Consider the following 21,427-nt stretch of genomic DNA (forward strand, 5'->3'; position numbering starts at 1 on the left):
AGATCCACAAACCAGTTAGTCAACATTTTAATGGAATGGGGCATTCTGTCAATGACCTAAAGGTATGTGTACTACTGCAAAGGAATTATCGCACCGTTTTGGAAAGAGAAACAGCCGAGCTGGCTTTTATATTCAAAGTCAGCACATTAACACATGGTTTAAATCGTGATGGGAACTTTCTGAGTCACTCTAGGGGCTCGTCTGCATACTTGGCTCAAGCTAATTCTTGACCTACCCCCCCACCCCTCCACTCTCTGATTTGCTCATCTTGATTATCTTTTTCTGATTTGTCCTCCTTGCTTACTGTTTTTGGTTCTCTGCGCCTTAAATATTGAGTCTGTTCTGGTCTGACTATGGTCTGAAGAAGTGGGTCTGTCCCACAAAAGCTCACCTAATAAACCATTTTGCTAGTCTTTAAAGTGCTACTTGACTGCTTTCTGTTTTGATAATGTATGGACTAGCACGGCTTCCTCTTTGTTACTATTGTACAGATTAAGCCATTCTTAGGGGAGGACAAGCCTGGGTCTTGCCTTGTGCTGGCTGCCAGAGGGGCAGGGGCCAGAATGTGAATGGCAGAAGAGTAGTAGTGTGGCTTAATCACTCCAAGAGCAGACAGCTGGCTCTAATGTTCCACTCCACCAAACAGGCAGGAACTGAAGCAACTGTTTGCTGTAAGTGGGCACTTAGATTTACTCTGCTTTGAGCAAGAGTAACAGCCCACTCGAACCCTTAACCTGGAAGATCTCAGACTCCTGTGACAGAGGAACCTAGAAGAAGAACTGAAACCCACACAAAAACAGAGCAGGAGCACTAAGTAGTTGTCCTAACAGCTCTGAAACATGGGAATGAAGCTGCTCACAGAGCCATGTCCCTGATAGTCTTAAACATCTCACTCTCTTGATGGAAGGGAATGGGTAAAAGAAAAGCTCACCCCTCCCCTCCTTGGTTTCTCTCTCCCCAGGGAGGAGAGGAGACAGGAGAGCAGTATACCTCTGCCAGTTCCTTTCTCCCTATGGAGGGAAAAGGAAAATAATTTCCCTCTGGATATAATGTCAACATGACATTTTACATGTGATGATACATGAAAACTGGATTAATTTAAACTGTGCCATTTCTAGGAGAGTAAGATGTGGTGAGTCAAAATCCACCTACTCCCAATTTAGCTACATTGCATTCTGCGTTTACTGGAATGTAATGCTTCTTGTCAATTAGTATAATAGAAAAACCATGTCAAATATTCAGCCTGGCATTTGTTTTGTATGTACTGCCACTGAAGATATTATTTCTTGTATGAGGTATGCTTTGTATGTATTGTGTATGAATACACTTTTCCTGGCATGTGATGCACTTGAAATGGTATGGTAAGAGGCAGCAAAGAAAAGATACTTACCTGAGTCTGAGCATTTTTTCTTGAAGAGGCAGTAATGTTGGAATAAGAGCTGACAGATGAGGTGGTGTTCAGGTCATCTGTGCTGAGGTTATCAAGAGTGTCACTGAGGCCACTACTAACTGAGCTGCTGTCATCCCAGCTGCAAAGAAAAAAGGATATTGGTTTATAACAGAAAGCCACTGGACAGGAAATGGCCTCAGAACCAAAGTTTCAGTAGTACCTTTTTTCATGAGGCTTTCACAATGAACATTCAGAAATATTTGCTATGTACAATACTCATTAGATTTCTGACATTTCTAAACTAATCTCTCACTCATTTTCGAATGTGTACTGGTAGCTGTTCACTTATTGAAAGGACTAGGAGGCTTTTAAAATGTAATATCAGCTCTGGGCAAGCACCAGTTTAAGTCATTAAAAGAGGTTGTTTCATGCTTCATTGCAATCACATTCAGCACACTGGCAGGGAAATCCATTAAAACTACTTGTCTAGATAGCCAAACCAACATCAACAGCTAGGAGTACCCTATGGATTTCTAGCCTACAAAAAATAAAGGAAATATCTCTTGTCTAGCCTAATCAACTGTCAGCCAGGAGACCAATATTTCCAGTAGCTCTGTTTTCTTGTCTCAGCCTTTTTTTCTGGTGGGTTCTGTGTCATCAGAGCAGGATTTTTTGAGCTGTCACTCGAGTTGGTTACACAAACTATTGTCACTACTGTCCTTTCTTCCAGATCTTGGCAGCAGGTATGGAAGAGGGCAATGACAGTGAAGTGTTACAATCTGAGCCTGAGTTTTCCATCCTCTGAGGAAAAAACACCTGGGAGAAGGAGGGAGTTTAGGAGATTAGGAGAAAATCAGGTCTTTCACCTGAATGTAAGCAAGTACAAAACTGCCACAGAGCAGACAAAGGTTGAGCTTGCTATTACCTGAATTACAAATAATCTCTTTCATAGAGGTACTAATATTATGATGTAAAGAAAAAATACATAGTTACATTTTGTATGCTTCTGTGAATGAGAGACTAGTAGTACTAATCTCAGCAGGCAGGCAATATGACAGCTACTCTTCAGAGTTCAACCAACAAACTTCCATCTTGGCCATGTTAATCAAAGTCTGGATCATTCCCTCAGCAGTTTTACATTTTAGTGTAGGAGGCAGCCAACTCAGTGAGCAAGAAAAATTCAGTCTAGCATTTAATGTTTCACACTGGTATTCAATTCACATCAAATACAACACAGCAGTCATTTTATGTCTGGAACCTACAGACTTGAAGGCTACGTCTACGCTACAAGATAAATTCAAATTTACTAAAATCGATTTTATAATGCCATTTTTAAATTTGATTTTGAGTATCCTCACTTCCCACAGGCTCACAACAAATTTGACACATTGCTTCAACACTGAAATCACCAAACATTGAGCGTTGCAGCAGTGCATTGTGGGAATCTAACCCACAGTTCTCTCAGTCCTGCATTTTGAGCTGGGAACCAGGTGCAGCAGCGCTGTCAGTTTCCTGGGTCCCTTTAGCTTGGGGAACCTGACAGCACAGTAGCCCTGGTCAATTTCCTGGCTCCAATAAAGTTGTGGGACCTGGGAAAGTGACAGCTCAGCAGCCCTGGTCAATTTCCTGGCTCCCCCAAGCTCCAGGACCTGGGAAACTGACAGCACAGTGCCCTGGTCAATTTCCTGGCTCTTGCTAGTAAAGGGGAGCTGTGAGCCAGGTGCAGCACATAGCTTTGTGGGATGAAAACGGGACACTTGTGGACGCTAATAAATTTGAATTAAGGACATGATGCTTCCACACTAGCTTTGAGATTTTAAATTCAAAATTGATGCTCTACCCGTCTGTTAATATCAACATTTTGTTATTGATATTAAGGCAGACTAACTCGAGCTCATGACATTTACAGTAAGACACTGACATTTGAATGTCGAGCTATCTCCTTTAAATTCAATTTTATCTCTTGGCGTAGACACATCCTCAGGCTATATCTACACTATAGTGATCTTTCGACAGAAGTTATTGTCAGAAGACATCTTCCGAGAAATCTTCTGTCATTGGATTGCAGCCAGATAGCAAACCAGGTCGAAAAAAGCAATCAGCTCTGTTGACAGACAGCAGGTGGACCACCTGGCAACTCTCTTGACAGAATAGCCAACTGGAAGCACAGAAGACAAGGCTGCCCGGTGACCAGGAAGCCCTGTCTCTCAACAGACACTCCCCTTGCAGAGCATCCACACTGTTTTTTTTGTTGACAGATTCTGTTGAGAAAGGCTTTATGCCTTATGCGGGAGAGGAAGAAAGTTGTTAACAAAAGTGCTGAGTTATGTCAATTTACTGTCAAAAGAATGCATTTTCCGTGTGGACACTCTGTGGCTGTGTACACATTACCTCTCCCTTTTAGAAGGGGCATGTAAATGCAGTGGATCAAAAATGCTAATGAGGCACTGATATGAATATTTTGCATTTTGAAAGCAGCACTTTTGACATGGTGAGTGGCCTCCATTACACAAATGAGGTGCTGAATATTCATATCAGTACCTCACTAGTATTTTCAATCCACTGCATTTACATGCCCCTTCTGAAAGGGAGGAGTAGTGTTGATGTAGCCTGTGAGTTTGGTCAACAAAACTCTCCAGTGTAGATGCAGCTCCAGAGTTTTATAAGGCAGATTCTGTAAATCTTAGAGTTTGCATTCAAATATATTAAAAACAGAAGCTCATAATAACACATGGCCTATTGGGCTGTGTCTACGTGGTGGGGGAGTTTTCAGGATACTGTGGTATCCTGAAATTGCTGCCTACGTCTATGCAATGTGCCCATCGTTTTGAAATATTTATTTAAATAAAGGGCATGCTATTTCAACATCCCTATACACTGGAGGAGGAGTGAGGGATGCCTTGAAATAGTGCTTTATTGCAGTACGTGGCACCATTTAGAGAGCACCATATGCCAAAATAGCCTATTTCAAAATTGACTTGAAATAAGCTATGCAATATGTGAAGCACAAATTGCATAGCTTATTTTGAGCTTAGTCTGTCATGGGCCGCGTCTACACATGCACTCTACTTCAAAGTAGCGGTGCCAGCTTCGAAATAGTGCCCGTCATGGCTACATGTGTTGGGCGCTATTTCGAAGTTGAAATCTACGTTAGGCGGCGAGACGTTGAAGTCGCTAACCCCATGAGGAGATGGGAATAGTGCCCTACTTCGAAGTTGAACATCGAAGTAGGGCACGTGTAGATGATCCGCGTCCTGCAACATCGAAATAGCGGGGTCCGCCATGGCGGCCATCAGCTGAGGGGTTGAGAGACGCTCTCTCTCCAGCCCCTGCGGGGCTCTATGGTCACCGTGTGCAGCAGCCCTTAGCCCAGGGCTTCTGGCTGCTGCTGCGGCAGCTGGGGATCCATGCTGCATGCACAGGGTCTGCAACCAGTTGTCTGCTCTGTGGATCTTGTGTTGTTTAGTGCAACTGTGTCTGGGAGGGGCCCTTTAAGGGAGCGGCTTGCTGTTGAGTCCGCCCTGTGACCCTGTCTGCAGCTGTTCCTGGCACCCTTATTTTGATGTGTGCTACTTTGGCATGTAGACGTTCCCTCGCAGTGCCTATTTCGATGTGGTGCTGCCCAACATCGAAGTTGAACGTCGACGTTGCCAGCCCTGGAGGATGTGTAGACATTATTCATCGAAATAGACTATTTCGATGTCGCTACACGAAGCTATTTCGATGTAGTGTGCACGTGTAGACATAGCCATGTAGACATAGCCTTGCAGACCTATACCGCTAATATTACAGCAGGGAAGATGACGGAAACTTCTGAGAATCCTTGTTTTACACGTACGGCTATAATGGGTTAAACCTACATATCCGTTACTACACTGAAGGCTTTGGCATGTGACAGTAGCAGCTAGAGATAACCTAGATGTCGAGGAGATTGGCATAAAGTGTGCCACGATTGGTCAGAAAGGTCAGTGCACCAGTCAGTATCCTAGCAACCTCAAAGACCATTCCTAGGAATATAGCAATGTTAAAGCCTCAGATTAATACATGACCTTAGTGCCAAGAGAAACTTATTTCAGAAGGGAGACAGCAGACTCAAACACTGTGCTTTCTGGTACTCAGTGGAAGGATAACAAATAAATAGAGCTTCTGCACCATTAACATGGAAGAGACTGTAAACACAATTTAACAATGCAGTTTCATATCTAACTAACAGAGAAGGGCTGAAGAAGGTTCTGTGCACTAAGGGTTTGTCTATACTTTGGGGAAGACTGACTCATTTTTTGGAATTCAGTTTTGCGTGCCTTTGGCTATGTCTACACGTGCACGCTACATCGAAATAGCTTATTTCGATGTAGCGACATCAAAATAAGCTATTTCGATGAATAACGTCTACACGTCCTCCAGGACTGGCAACGTTGACGTTCAACTTCGATGTTGCCATGGCGGACCCCACTATTTCGATGTTGCGGGACGCGGATCGTCTACACGTGCCCTACTTCGATGTTCAACTTCGAAGTAGGGCGCTATTCCCATCCCCTGATGGGGATAGCGACTTCGACGTCTCGCCGCCTAACGTAGATTTCAACTTCAAAATAGCGCCCAACATGTGTAGCCGTGACGGGCGCTATTTTGAAGTAGCGTGCACATGTAGACGCAGCCTTTTAGAGACACATGAAATCAAGCTATCGGTGCTTGGCAGTTGACCCTTCTATGCCTTGCTATCACAAGGAGTAAAGGAGTTTGACAGGAGAATTTCTCCCATTGACCTCCCTCTGTGTAGATGTCCAGGTAAGTCAATTGCAGATAAGTCAATTCTACCTATGCAATTGCCACAGCTAGAATTGTGTATCTGAAATCGACTTACCTGCCTAATACTGGCCAAACCTGAGAGACCTGCCCATCTGTCACTACCAATCATCCATGCTAGGGAGGAAAGCTTTAGAAGGCAGAATCTACTATCCATAAGGGAAAGTGCTAAGAAGTGCTTTATTAGGACTACTATTTGTTTCCACTAGTCACTTATTCTTACTATCTTTTCATCATTTTACCATACAGTATATAGGAAGATTCACTGCCAATAAAAGCCATAACATAGGCATATATTGTTTGCCGTACTGTTAAGCATGACAACTGGAAGTAATTTTAATCATGGTTAGATATTACCAAAGAAAATATGCCCTGGGAAATACAAGCAGAAGCAGCATATTGATCTGTCATATACAGTCATAGGCACCAGCTTAGAGTATAAAATAGTAAGTACAAAACACCCTGGTTTTATTAAAACTGACTTACAGTATTTCCAGGTCTAATAGGTAATTAGCAACAATTTTATTTCAGGCTTTACCTCCACTTTTCTCTTTTGTTAGTTTTAGTTAGTTATCACAGTTGAGGATGACATCATAACAAGTGACAGGTGAGGGGTGCACCACAATGCGTAGCTGTGTAAACGAAAGGGGCTGGGCATGTTCTGTACCCAGAGGAGCATCCATTGTTGGTAGCATTTCAGCTAGTGCACAGGCAGTCTTATCAGCAGTTTCCAATGCTGCAGCCAATCAGCTCTATGGCATGAATACCTTATCATTTGTGTATTCAGAATTCAGCTGTTTTCACAGTGTGAGATGGTTGGAGTTCCCACCCTGGCTCTGACTGGCAGGTGAGACCTTTTTCCAGGAAGAAGGAAGGCTAGGATGGGGACACAACTAATTTCTCAGCTGGCTGAAAGGTCTGTGGGGAGACAGCATGGGCCAGCCAGCAGCTTCATGGCTGGCTGCAAAGAGCTGGGGCTGAGCTAAGCTGGGTGAGGGTGGCTAAGCAGATTCTGAGTCTGGCACTGATTTGGGGCATGAAAACTGCAAAATATCAATTTTCCTCTCCCCTGAGAGCCATTCTGAATCTCCCAAGCCAAGTTAGTAGTTTATGCAATTTTTCACAGCCCAACCTAGGGATGGGAAATAATTTTTGACGGGGGATCACTCCAAGAATTTCCCAAGTAGTCAAGGGCTGCATTCTTCTATGCTAATGGAGAAGATGCATGATCTGGGATGGAAGTTGGATGCAGAAGGGACCTCAGGGTTGCAACAGGGGCAGGGTTTTAGGACGGGGAGCTGAGGGTTGGGTTATGATCTAGGGCAGGGATGAAAGAGGAGGCCCTGCAAGCCTCTTGGGGGTAACTTCATGCACTGAACTTGCCCACAAGAATGGCCAATAGGTGCTGTGAGGATTGTGCTAGTAAGACTGTGCCATCAGTGTGCAGAGTCCTCCAACATGGGGCTCATGGTTCAGACATGCACGTGGCTCCAGCAGCCTGCTGCTGTGAGCAGCATAGGAAGGCACAACAGACAAGGAGCCTGCCTGAGGGTTCCACTGGACTATGGGACATCGGCAGCCCACACACAAGGGCTTGGCAGGCAGTGTCTGGCCACCACTGGTCTATCTCCACACGCTAGCTGGATTATAGTTTAACTCATTGGACACCATATGATATTAAAGCAAAGAACTTGTCATACTCCCACACACATACTTTACCCTAGGCCTGCTGATGGGTGTGGGGGCCAAGGGAGCAACAGTCCTAGGGCTCTAGGCAGTGCTGAAGGTCTGGTGAGGGAAGTCTAGGCCTCAGCCCATCCCTTCTGCCCAAGGCTCCAACCCCTTCTGGGAACATGGAGCCCTTCCCTCCCCCACACCTCTGCACCCTTGGCCTGGGGCCCAGCGATTCTGTCAGCACAGCTAGAAAAAAACAAAGCATCTGAACACAATTCCCCTTGCACACTCCCACACTTTAAGCTCCTGCCATGAGACCCACTCTCCCAAGAGGGGGGTTGCAACATGATAGTACCTGTAAGAAATTTACACCATTCACTATGAACATTTCAGGAAGATGGTTTAAAACTTCTAAATTATCTCAGCTTTGAAACTATGAAACTGTTACGTAGTTTCAAAGTTTGAAACGATGCAACTGATTCTGTAACTATATCACAAAATTAACATATAGGCATTCTCTGATTTCTACAGCTGAAGTGCCATGGGTAGTTAAACTTTCAGACCACATTTTCACTCTGTTATGGCATCTCATGACGTTTGATGCCAGTGTATTGGTAACCTCTGGAACAATTTTGGCAGTCTTGGAAGATATGCAGATATCTACTCTACAGATCTTTCAGACTATGGCTACATTGTAGCCATAACTTGAAATAACTTACACAATTTGTGCAATGCAATTGAGTAATTTATTTTGAGCTAGGTCATTTCGAACTTGGTGCCATCCACTTAGCACCGAAGTTTGAAATAAGCAGCTATTTTGAAGTTTCCACTGTGACTTGTATGACGAGGGGTAATGGAACCGGAATACCATGCTCAAAATAATACTGCTATTTCAAGCGCGGCATTTAACTGTGGAGTTGCTATTTTGGGATATATTTGTATCCTGAAATAGCAACTATAATATAGCCAGAGCTTCAGAGTATCACAATAATATGGCTGGAAAATTATTCCAATCCTGTAGTCAGAAGCCTTCCAAATACCAGGAGCTCTTACACAAATTTTAAGAACCTATGCTCAGTCACAATTATTTTATTTTATTTTTGTTCCACTCATTGCAGTGGGGTTGTTGCATCATTTTTCATCTGAAATTACTCCAAGTCAGGTAATTCATGGTATGCTGACATATCCTAAGCTTTCTTTTCATCTGAAATTCTGCTGAGTATAGTACAATAAACTAAATATTTTGAAAGATGTAATGCTTTGCAGCTTACAACACATTCAGAAGTATTAAAGATGGCAAAATCCTACAAACTAGATCATGTAAGTCATCCTTTCTGGCAATGGAAGATTCTCTTGAGTGCTTTTAAAGCACTGTCCAGTCTACTTTTAAATTATTCATGTAACTGCATCACTTTTCTTTTTATAATACCGCCATTGTTATTTCAAATGCTCAGACATTATCTTCCTATTGGTAATATATAAAAATATGGCTTCTCTCAGGTAAGGTTATCTAATTTTTGGATAGTGGTGGTTGGCAGGAGATACTCATGATAACTCCTACTCCTAATTCCTTTTACCCTTTAAAACACTGTTCACTGTCAAACTCATGAGCATTTTAGAGGCTTGCATACGTCTTTTATCTATTTTTTCCTCTCTCACATAACTATAAAGTCAGTAAGTAGTAGTTTCTATTATTAAGGTTGCATGATACTTCTCATATAAGATCATGTTTTCAGTTGCTAGTAACTTTGCCAAACTCTAATTGCTTGGACTGAAAGTTTTCAGTCTGGAGGTCTGCCTCAAGCTGATTTTTTTTTTTTTTTTTACTTCAGCCAAGATGATTCAGCTGTTTCTTAGAATGAAAACTGGGTAAACAGTATGTTGCCCGTATTAAAAAAAAGCAAAACAAAACAAAAAAGCCACCTGTGCTGACCTTTTCTTTGAAAATTTCTTTCACCTCCTGCTTTGGAACAACAATTTGATATGTGGCAAAGGGCTGTGCCTTTTTTGTTCCTCTTGAAAATGTAGCCAAATGATAAGCCATCAGAAAAAAAGCACATTTCACAGGCTGATGTTGAGAATTCTCAGATTTCAGCAGCTAGATTCCTCACACATTCTGTCTGTACTGGTCATGTCCCCACTTAAGAATGAACAAGATTTTACATGGGATTGCAGCTCTTGACGACTGCAGGCCAGAGGCTAGAGACCGGCGGGAGCATGATCAGCTGGGATCTGCAAACAGGGGGCTGCTAACAGGGGAGTTTGCCTGGGAGAGAAGGTGAACCCCACTGAATCAGGTGAGAGCTATTGGGTGTGTTTGTCTCCTGGGCTGTTTGGTTATTTGAATTTGAATTTCAGTTACTGATTAATCTCAGTTACTTGTGGGTGAGTTTGATGGCCCAAAGGAAAGAAGGGCCAAAGGAAAGAAGGCTTCACAAGGCAGAGGCTAGCGACTGGTGGGAGCTGTAAACAGGGGGCTGCTAGCCAGGGTGCTTGCCTGGGAGTTTGCCTTGTGGGGAACCCCATATTATTATTTGATTTTTTAAATAGTCTTGTTTCTCTTCTGCCCTTTAAGTTAGCTCTAATATCTTTCACTGAAGAAAGGAAAGAAACTGAACAGAGAGAAGTCTACTGACAAGTTGGCTGTTGTGACCTGCACTGCATGTGCTATGTTTGTTTTCCTCCTGGATGATGGAAGAGATTTTGTATGTACCACGTGCAAGCTGGTCATCATCTTGTAAGAAAAGGTTAGAGGAATTGAGGTGCGAATATCAACCCTTCAGTCCATCAGTGAAGGTGAAGACTTTCTCAATAGAAGGCATAACTTAGTACTGCAGGCACATCAGGCTGAGCAACCAATGAGGGCAGTAGAAAGCGAGGAAGAAAACTGGAAGCATGTAACCTCCAAGAGATGAAAGCAAATTCAGTTACCTCCAGTTCCTGCAGAGGTAAGCAACTGTTTTCAAGCTCTCTGCATGGGTGATATAGTGGAGAATGCTGTAGCAGAGACCTCTCAGAGAAGGGATGAGAAGAAGACCCCACTGGCTGGAAGGCATGGGATGAGTAGTCCTAGGGATGGTAGTTCTATGACCACTACCCACAAGAGAAGAAGTTGCGTGGTGATGATCTTGGACTCTCTCCTAAGAGGGACTGAGTCATCCATCTGCCATCCAGACCTGGAATCTCATGAAGTTTGTTGCTTACCAGGAGCTAGAATCCAGGATGTGACAGAAAGACTTAAAGAAATCATCAAACCTGCAGATTATTACCCTTTCCTACTTCTCCATGTAGGAACCAACAACACAGCAAAGAATGACCTCGAGTGGAACACTGCATATTATGCAACTCTGGGAAGGAAGATCAAATAATATGGAGCACAAGTGGTGTTCTCATCCATCCTCCATGCAGAGGGAAGGGGTCCAGGTAGAGATCATCGAATCATGGAAGTAAATGCGTGGTTGTGCAGGTGGTACCAGAGACAGAGATTTGTTTTCTTCAGCCATGGGATTCTGCTTCCAGAGCAAGGATTGCTACGAAGTGATGGGAGGAGGTCTTTAAACTAAGTTCATTGGAGGATGGTAATCCAAGCCCTGAGGTAAGGGGTGGGGGGGGTGGAAGAAGGTACAACAAAGGAGGACCACTTGTTCAGAAGCAGAAAGTAGGCCAATCAGATTATTACCTAAGGTGTTTGTACATGTATGCAAGAACCCTGGGAAACAAACAGGAGGAATTAGAGACCATGGCACAATCAAAGGATCCTTTAAAAAGTGGAAGTCAAATCCTAGTGAGGAAAATAGAAAGGAACATAAACACTGCCAAATTAAGTGTAAAAATGTAATAAGAAAAGCCAAAAAAGATTTTGAGGAACAGTTAGCCATACATTCAAAAAACAATAGTAAAACGTTTTTAAGTACATTAGAAGCAGAAAGCCTGCTAAAAAAGCAGTGAGACCCCTGGACGATAGAGATATAAAAGGAGCAGTCAAGGAAGATAATGCCATTGCAGAGAAACTAAATGATTTCTTTGCTTCAGTCTTCATGGCTAAGGATATTACAGAGGTTCCCAAATCTGAGCCGTCCTTTGTAGGTGACAAATCTGAGGAACTGTCCCAGATTGAAGGGTCAGTAGAACAGGTTTTGGAACTAATTGATAAGCTAAACAGTAACAAGTCTCCAGGACCAGATGGCATTCACCCAAGGGTTCTGAAAGAACTCAAATGTGAAATTGCAGAGCTATTAATGGTGGTTTGTAACCTATCCTTTAAATCAGCTTCAGTACCTGACAACTGGAAGACAGCTAATATAACGCCAATATTTAAAAAGGGCTCTAGAGGAGACCCTGGCAATTACAGACCGGTAAGTCTAACATCAGTACCGGGCAAATCAGTGGAAACAATAGTAAAGAATAAAATTGTCAGACACGTAGAAGAACATGATTTGTTGGGCAAAAGTCAGCATGGTTTCTGCAGAGGGAAGTCGTGTCTTACTAATCTATTAGAGTTCTTTGGAGGGGTTAACAAACATGTGGACAGGGGGGATCCAGTGGACATAATATACTTAGATTTCCAGAAAGCCTTTGACAAGGTCCCTCACCAAAGGCTCTTAAGTAAATTAGGTGGTCATGGGATAGGAGGAAAGATCCTTTCATGGATTGGAAACTGGTTAAAAGACAGGAAACAAAGGGTTGGAATAAATGGTAAATTTTCACAATGGAGGGGGGTAACTAGTGGTGTTCCCCAAGGGTCAGTCCTGGGACCAATCCTGTTCAACTTGTTCATCAATGATCTAGAGAAAGGGGTAAGCAGTGAGGTGGCAAAGTTTGCAGATGATACCAAGCTGTTCAGGATAGTCAAAACCAAAGTAGATTGTGAAGAACTTCAAAAAGATCTCAGCAAACTGAGTAATTGGGCAGCAAAATGGCAAATGAAATTTAATGTGGGTAAGTGTAAGGTAATGCACATTGGGAAAAATAACCCCAATTACACATACAATGTGATGGGGGCAAATTTAGATACAACAGATCAGGAAAGGGATCTTGAAATAATAGTGGATAGTTCTCTGAAAACATCCATGCAGTGTGCAGCAGCAGTCAGTAAAGCAAATAGGATGTTAGGAATTATTAAAAAAGGGATAGAAAATAAGACTAATAATATCATACTTCCCTATATAAAACCATGGTACACCCACATCTTGAGCACTGCGTGCAGATGTGGTCTCCTCACCTTAAAAAAGATATACTGCCGTTAGAAAAAGTTCAGAAAAGGGCAACTAAAATGATTAAGAGTTTGGAAGGGGTCCCATATGAGGAGAGGCTAGAGAGACTGGGACTTTTCAGTCTAGAAAAGAGGAGATTGAGGGGCGATATGACAGAGGTATATAAAATCATGAATGATGTGGAGAAAGGGAATATTGAAAAGTTATTTACTTGTTCCCATAATATAAGAACTAGAGGACACCAAATGAAATTAATGGGTTGTAGGTTCAAAACTAATAAAAGAAAATTTTTCTTCACACAGCGCACAGTCAACCTGTGGAACTCCTTGCTGGAGGAGGCTGTGAAGGCCAGCACTCTAACAGAGTTTAAAATAGAGCTTGATAAATTTTTGGAGGTTAGGTCCATAAATGGTTATTAGCCAAGGGTAAAGTATGGTGCCCCTAGCCTTTAGTCAACGGCTGGAGATAGATGGCAGGAGACAAATCACTTGATCACTGTCTTCGGTTCACGTCCTCTGGGGCACCAGGCACTGGCCGCTGTCGGCAGACAGGATACTGGGCTGGATGGACCTTTGGTCTGACCCAGTATGGCCGTTCTTATGTTCTTATGTTAGGTGACTGGAATAACAGAGACTTGGTGGGATGACTCCCATAACTGGAGCACTGTCATGGAAGGGTATAAACTGTTCAAGAAGGCTAGTTAGGGGAGAAAAGGAGAGGGAGTTGCGATTTATGTGAGAAAGCAATATGATTGTTGAGAGCTCCATTTTATGGAGGGTGAAGAGACAGTTGAGTGTCTTTGGGTTAAGCTTTGAAGTGGAAGCAACAGAGGTGATGCAATGTTTGGTGTGATGTAATGTTTGGTGTCTGCTATAGGCCACCAGATCAGGTAGATGAGAATTTCTTCAGACAGCTAAGAGAAGCTTCCAAATCACAGATGCTGCTTCTCATGGGAGATCTTAATCAAGCAGACATTTGCTAGGAAAACAATACAGCAGCACACAGACAATCCAGGAAGTTTTTGGAGAATGTTGGGGATAACCTCCTGGTACATGTGCTGAAGGAATTGACCAGGGGCCATGCACAGCTTGACCTGCTGCTCACAAACAGGGAAAAATAGTAAGAGAAATAGAAGAGGGTGGCAACCTGAGCTGTAGTGATCATGAGATGGTGGATAGATTTTAGGATTCTGAAAAAGGAAGAAAGGTGAGCAGTAAAATACAGACCTTTGATTTCAGAAGAGCAGACTTCTACTCCCTGAGAGAACTGATGGGCAGGATCCCCAGGGAAGCTAATATGAAGGGTAAAAGAGTGCATGAGAACTGGCAGTATTTTAAAGAGGTCTTATGGAAGGCACAGTAACAAACCATCCTGATGTGCAGTAAGAAAAGCAAATATGCTAGACAACCTGCTTGACTTACAAAGGAAATCCTTGGTGTCATTGCAGAGCCTTTGTCCATTATCTTTGAAAACTCATGGAGCTCAGTGGAGATCCCAGGTGACTGGAAAAAGGCAAATGTAGTGCCCATCTTTAAAAAAGGAAAGAAAGACAATCCAGGGAACTATAGACCGGTCAGCCTCACCTCAGTGCCCAGAAAAAGCATGAAGGGAATCCACAAGGAATCCATTTTGGACCACTTGGAAGAGGGGAAAGTGATCAAGAGTAGTCAACATGGATTAACCATGGGCAAGTCATGCCTGACCAATCTGATTAGCTTCTATGATGAGATAACTGGCTCTGTGGACATGGGGAAGTCAAGGGATGTGATACACCTTCACTTCAGAAAAACTTTTGATACAGTCTCCCACAATATTCTTGCCCATAAGATAATGAAGTATGGATTGAATACATGGACTGTAAGATGAATAGAAAACTGTCTTGACAGATGGGCCCAAAGGGTAGTGGTCAATGGCTCAGTGTCTGGTTGGTGATCGGTTTCAAGTGGAATGCCCCAAGGATTAGTTCTAGAGTCAGTACTTTTCAACATGTTTATTGATTACCTGGATTAAGGAATGGATTGCACACTCAGCAAATGTGCAGATGATGCTAAGGTAGGGGCACAGTTAGATACATTGGAAGGTAGGGATGAGGTCCAGAGTGACCTAGACAAATTGGAGGATGGGCCAAAAGAAATTTGATGAGGTTCAACAAGGACAAGTGCAGAGTCCTGCACTTGAGATGGAAGAATACCAAGCACTGTTACAGGCTGGGGACCAAGTGGCTAAGTTGCAGTGCAGCAGAAAAGGACCTGGTGATTACAGTGGGTGAGAGACCGGATATGAGTCAACAGTGTGCCCTTGTAACCAAGAAGGCTAATGGCATATTGGGGTGCATAAGGAGAAATACTTCTAGCAGATATAAGCCGTGTCTACACGTGCACGCTACTTTGAAGTAGCGGCACTAACTTCGAAATAGCGCCCGTCACGGCTACACGTGTTGGGCGCTATTTCGATGTTAACATCGATGTTAGGCAGCGAGACGTCGAAGTCGCTAACCCCATGAGGGGATGGGAATAGCGCCCTACTTCGACGTTCAACGTCGAAGTAGGGAACGTGTAGTCGTTGCGCATCCTGCAACATCGAAATTGCGGGGTCCTCCATGGTGGCCATCAGCTAAGGGGTTGAGAGACGCTCTCTCTCCAGCCCCTGCGGGGATCTATGGTCACCGTCTGCAGCAGCCCTTAGCCCAGGGCTTCTGGTTGCTGCTGCTGCAGCTGGGGGTCCGTGCTACATGCACAGGGTCTGCAACCAGTTGTTGGCTCTGTGGATCTTGTGCTGTTTAGTGCAAGTGTGTCTGGGAGGGGCCCTTTAAGGGAGCAGCTTGCTGTTGAGTCCACTCTGTGACCCTGTCTGCAGCTGTGCCTGGCACCCTTATTTCGATGTGTGCTACTTTGGCGTGTAGACGTTCCCTCGCAGTGCCTATTTCGATGTGGTGCTGCGCAACGTCGATGTTGAACATCGACGTTGCCAGCCCTGGAGGACGTGTAGATGCTATTCATCGAAATAGCCTATTTTGATGTCGCCACATCGAAATAGGCTACTTCGATGTAGGGTTCACGTGTAGACATAGCTATACAGAAGTTATTATACCCCTCTCCTTGGCTCTAGTGAGGCCTCATCTGCAGTACTGTGTCCAGTTCTGGGCCCCCCAGCATAGAAAGGATGTGGATGCATTGGAGAGGGTTCAGTGGAGGGCAACAAAAATGATTCGTGATCTGGAGCACATGACCTTTAAGGAGAGGCTGAGCGATTTGGGTTTATTTAGTTTGCAGAAGAGAAGACTGAGGGGCGATTTGATAGCAGTCTTCAACTTTCTGAAAGGGAGTTCTAAAGAGGATGGAGAGAGACTGTTCTCAAAGGTGACAGATGACAGAACAAAGAGCTCTGAAGTTACAGAGGGAGAGGTGTAGGTTGGACATTAGGAAAAGCTCTTTCGCCAGGAGGGTGGTGAAGGACTGGAATGTGTTACCAACAGAGGTGGTGGAATCTCCCTCCCTAGAGGTTTTTAAGTCCTGGCTTGATATAGTCATGGCTGGGATGATTTAGATGGAGCTGATCCTTCTTTAAGCAGGGGGCTAGACTAGATGACCTCCTGAGGTCCCTTCCAGCCCTAGAGTTCAATGATTCTATGATAGCCCATGCTGGTGCAGAGCTGGGACAGTAGCTTATCCCTGCTCTCAGTTTAACTGCCCTGGATCTGGACCCCGCATGGTATACAGTAGTCCAGAGTTTACAATTCAAGGTAAAATTAGCTACTTTTTCATGAGTAGATAAAAAGACACATCCCCTATCTTTTCTCCTATCCTATTTATTATTATTATTATTATTATTATGTTATATAGTTTTGATGCAAAATCTTATTTCCCAGGTTCCTTGAAGCTGTATAAGACACTTCTGTGCACTAATACTCTTCAGCTATGTCTACATGTAAAGCCTCGGTCGATAGAAGGGACTGTCAGAAGGGATTTCCCGGCAAAACTTCTGTCAACAGATTGTGTCAACACATACAAGCAGAGAAAAAGAGCAATCTGCTCTGTCAACAGAGAGTAGCCAGAGTGCCCAGCCCTCCCACAACAGAATGGCTTACTGGAAGCTCAGCAAACAGGGCTGCCCGGTGACCTGGCCCTGTCTGTAGACAAAAGGGCCCGAGTGTCTACACAGCTGTTTTGACAACAGAACACTGTCAAGAGAGGCATTATACCTGAATGGGAAGATGTGCTCAGTGGGCAAGGTTCGGTGCTCTGCAAATCCCAGCAGCTCTGGGGAGCCAAGAATGGGGAAGCTGGGACCTGCACCAACACAGCTGCTGCCCAGTCCCTGGCTTCCCAGCCCTGTTTCCTGCACCCCAAGGTGTGGGGCAAGTGGGGAGCTGCACTTGCTTGGCTGCCACAGCCAGGGGGTCATGCCCCCTCTCCATCCCATCCCCCAAGGGTGTCCCATATTTGGGCTAGGGAAATACGGTTACCCTAGATAAAGGCTTCTAAACACCAGAGAAGTTCTACAACAGCCTTCCAAGAAGAGAAGTAGGGGCAAAAACAACTCATTAGCTTCAAGACAGATTGATATGTTTATGTAGGAGATATGTTTAGGTAGCTGATATGCAACTGCTAGCAACAAATATCTCCCAGGGCCAGTGATGGGATGCTAGATGAGGAGTATTCTGGATAAGTACAGAAAAATCTTTCCCATATGTCTGGCTGGTGGATTTTACCCAAGTGCTCAGGAGTTAACTGATCACCATGGCCACGTCTACACAAGCCCAAATCTTCAAAATGGCCATGCAAATGGCCATTTCAAAGATTACTAATGAAGCGCTGAAATACACATTAACTGCCTCATTAGCATGCCAACGTCCGCGGCACTTCAAAATTGCTGCAGCTCGCTTCCTGCGCAGCTCGCCCAGACAGGGCTCCTTTTCGAAAGGACTCCAGGGCCTTCGAAATCCCCTTATTCCTAGCTCCTGATTTCAAAGTTCCCACGGTTCTTTCGAAAAGGAGCCCCGTCTGGATGAGCCACACAGCAGTGAGTTGCAGCAATTTCGAAGTGCCACAGCCATTGCCATGCTAATGAGGCGCTGAATATGTATTTCAGCGCCTCATTAGTAATCTTCAAAATGTCCATTTGCATGGCCATTTCAAAGATTTGGGCTAATGTAGACATAGCCCATATGTTGTACCAGGAAATAATTTTCTCCCAGTCAGATGGGCAAAGACCTTTCTGGGGAGGGTTTACCTTCCTCAGCAGTGCTGGCTCATTTGCACGTTTACATTAGTGTAAATGGTGGAATCTCTGTAACCTGACATTTGTAAATCATGATGCACCCAGAGATGAGGGACCTATTGCAGGAGAGGGTAGGCAAGGTTCTGTACTCTGCAGTGTGCAAGGAGTCAGACAAGATGATCATGATAGGTGATCCCTTCTGGCATTATGTCTGAGTCTATCATTTAAATCAAGGATTTCTAATGTTAGTAACAGCATTTAGACTCAGACCCTGCAATACATTTGAGTTATGCTTTGCACATCTAAAACGGAAGTAGGAAAATCATTATGCTTTATGCTGCCTTAGGATCCCAGCACTTAGGAGGAAGCCTCAAGTGGAATCAGATCAGTCAAATAAATTTCCAACAAGTTTGTGCTGCCAAAGTCGAGGGCCAGGATCTTGCCATAAGTGTTTGTGATCTGTTTTACAGTGGATTTATAGCACATCAAGCATGCACCAATAGAGACATACCCCCAAACTCACTGGTAAGACCTGTTTGAAATCCAGGGCAGATTTCATTATTTAACATTTGTCATTTTTGACAATTGACTTTATTTTAAAATTTGTTTGTATTTTAACTATTGTATAGCTGCAGAAAATTAAGGGGCTGGGTAGGAAATAGGGGTTAGGACAGCACTGACTGTGGGGTCATTGGAGGCTCAAGAGACTCAGTGTGAGGTGCAGGAGAGCCTGAAATCTGCTGCAGAAGTTTGGAAGGCAGTGTGCGGTAGAACAAGGAATGCTGGCACTCCCACCTAATGAGAGAGTGAGTGCAGAACAATGGGGTCACACAACACTTCCTGAATTGCTGCTGAGCCAGAAACACCCTACCCTGCATCTGTAAAGTATGGAGAAAGCCCCAACAGAATAGAGATACTCGGCCATGAATGCAAGGAGAATGATAAGCTGTGGGGAAGGCCACCTGTTTGCTGAATGGCTCTGTCCCCTGGGAGGAACCATTTAGCAAGGAGGCCTCCTCCATGGCAGCGAACTAGTTCTCTGCTGAGTGGCCCTGCCCAGGGATCCCAGCTTTGTCTTTCCTGGAGCAATCTTCTCCACACCTTACATGTGCAGAGATTGCTCTTACTTGCCCTGTGGCACAGCAGGGAGTCTTATGCAGCTCTGCAGTTACAGGTGTCCAGGAGCACGTCTGTGACAGTGGTGCTACAGAGCTGGTGATACCAGAGCCCTAAAGACATAACAGGGAGAGGACTATGCTGCAGCCCCAATGTCTGTTACTGATTGGTAATTTTTAAAGGCACTTTCAGTGTGTCAGCTGCAGTCAACGTCTACTGACATCTATCAAATCAAATCCGGCCAAGGGTAAACTTAGAAGTCTCTTTCAGGCAGATGCCTTGATATGGAGGCAACTGCTCTTCAGTGTGCCATCTGGTGCTATGAGATCACTCTCCCAAGCTATAAAAATATCCACTAGATGCTACTGTTGGTGTCCGGACTCCATGGTGACAAGTGATTTAGAAATGCTTAAAAGACCACCCACCATATTTGGAAAGTTTTGCAAGCAAAGTGAAGATTGTTTTAAATGTATTTCATTGGATTTGACATATGTTGCGCCCACTAAACAGGCTGCTTCCAGGGTTGTGACCACCACGAATGGCAATGGGTATGGCAGAAAGGCATATTTCTTTGGAGCAGTAACTTGCTACTAGCCCTTGGCACTGAGGGCAAGAGGGCAAGGGCACACAGCTCAAATCTTCCCCCTGGGACTGCAGAGGAGTTGTGGGAAGGCCATGAAGAGAGCATGAAGTCCCATTCTCACTTACATCCCAGAATGGCTGCATAGGCCAAGCTACAACTTGGTCCTTAATGAGGCACTTGCAAGAAACCTGATATGGCAGCACCTAGTTTTGAAAACAGTATGGTGTCTGACTGTGCAGGTAGTGTTTCATCCATTGCAGGTCGGAGTGATGGTAGGAAATGTCCTACAACTGGGCATAACCTTCGTGATCTAGAGGCATATTTTTGTGTGTACCTAATAACTTCTAGGAGACAACTATTTTCTTACTATGAGCAAGATTGTAATACTCCCTTCACCGAGCCTGGATAGTACCTTGATTTTGCGAATAGTGCCATGGAAATCAGTCTGACTACTTGTTCAGTAAGTTACTACATGTAGTAGTAGTAGGCATCCTTCAGTCTGCATAGACTATGGATCGCGCCCTTTAAAGTTTCAATTGAGGACTTCATTTACAGTGTCTATTGTGACTATAAAGACCGAAGTATAAAGGTACCACAAGGTAGCCTATGTTACAGATGTCATCACCCTATGCCAAAGCCTGCCCTATGCTGTACGTTTAAGCTGGGGCCTGAAGAGGCTGCAGGGTATCCCCTGCAGGCACAGGTAGGACAGAAATGCAGCTATAGATCTGAATGCCAATTTCCACAAGAGTGCCATGAGGCGCTGGTCCACTGGTTAAAGGGTATGATGCACCTCTCAGACTCTAGATCAGCAGTGCATAGTGTACTCTACCTAGACGTGTAGGATGCTCCCTCACAGAGCAGCAGTAAAGTGAGCCTTCTGGTGGACTCCAGGTTGCTACCCTGAGCTATCTTGTATTGTGCTAATCCTCTGCTGCCTCTACTCCCAGCACAAATCAGGAGCATAAGGGCAGGATTTAGCCTTAGTGTAGATATTATGGCTAATCTCCAAGCTGACTTGTGAAAGCAGCAATGATCTCTCAGCTCATTAAAGAGAAAAGATGAGAAAATAATTGCACTGTTTTATTCAGAGCAGCACCCCACCTTAGGTCCCGATATAACAACTGACATATTATCTCCTTCAAAGTTGAATCCATCATCTATTAATCAATTTTAAGTCTTCCACTCCAGGGACTACTGCTTATTATTCATGTAACAGTGACAATGACCCTGAACAGTCAGATTAAAGCTGGCACAAAGCACATAAAACAATAGCTTGTTTCAAACCACAGACTGAGAGAATCAAAGCAAGAATCCAGCCAAAAACTTACATCGGCTATAAATTTTGCTGTAGGTATTCTCCCCTCATAGCTAAATGAAAACATACCCAGTTAGATTCATATTTTACCTCCCTTTGGTCTGCAA

General features: G+C 44.1%; 1 protein-coding gene across 5 annotated transcripts in view; it reads right to left on the reverse strand.

Moving 5' to 3' along the window:
• Positions 1-21,427, reverse strand: part of NAV3 (neuron navigator 3) — a 407,330-nt gene that overhangs the window by 94,181 nt on the left and 291,722 nt on the right. For all 5 annotated transcript variants that reach the window (XM_075012496.1, XM_075012492.1, XM_075012483.1 and 2 more), the window contains exon 13: positions 1,391-1,529. In XM_075012496.1, coding sequence (XP_074868597.1) covers positions 1,391-1,529 — 139 coding nt within the window. The remainder of the gene's footprint in view (positions 1-1,390; positions 1,530-21,427) is intronic.

This window comes from Carettochelys insculpta, chromosome 1 (assembly GCF_033958435.1).
Source record: "Carettochelys insculpta isolate YL-2023 chromosome 1, ASM3395843v1, whole genome shotgun sequence".
Taxonomy (NCBI): domain Eukaryota; kingdom Metazoa; phylum Chordata; order Testudines; family Carettochelyidae; genus Carettochelys; species Carettochelys insculpta.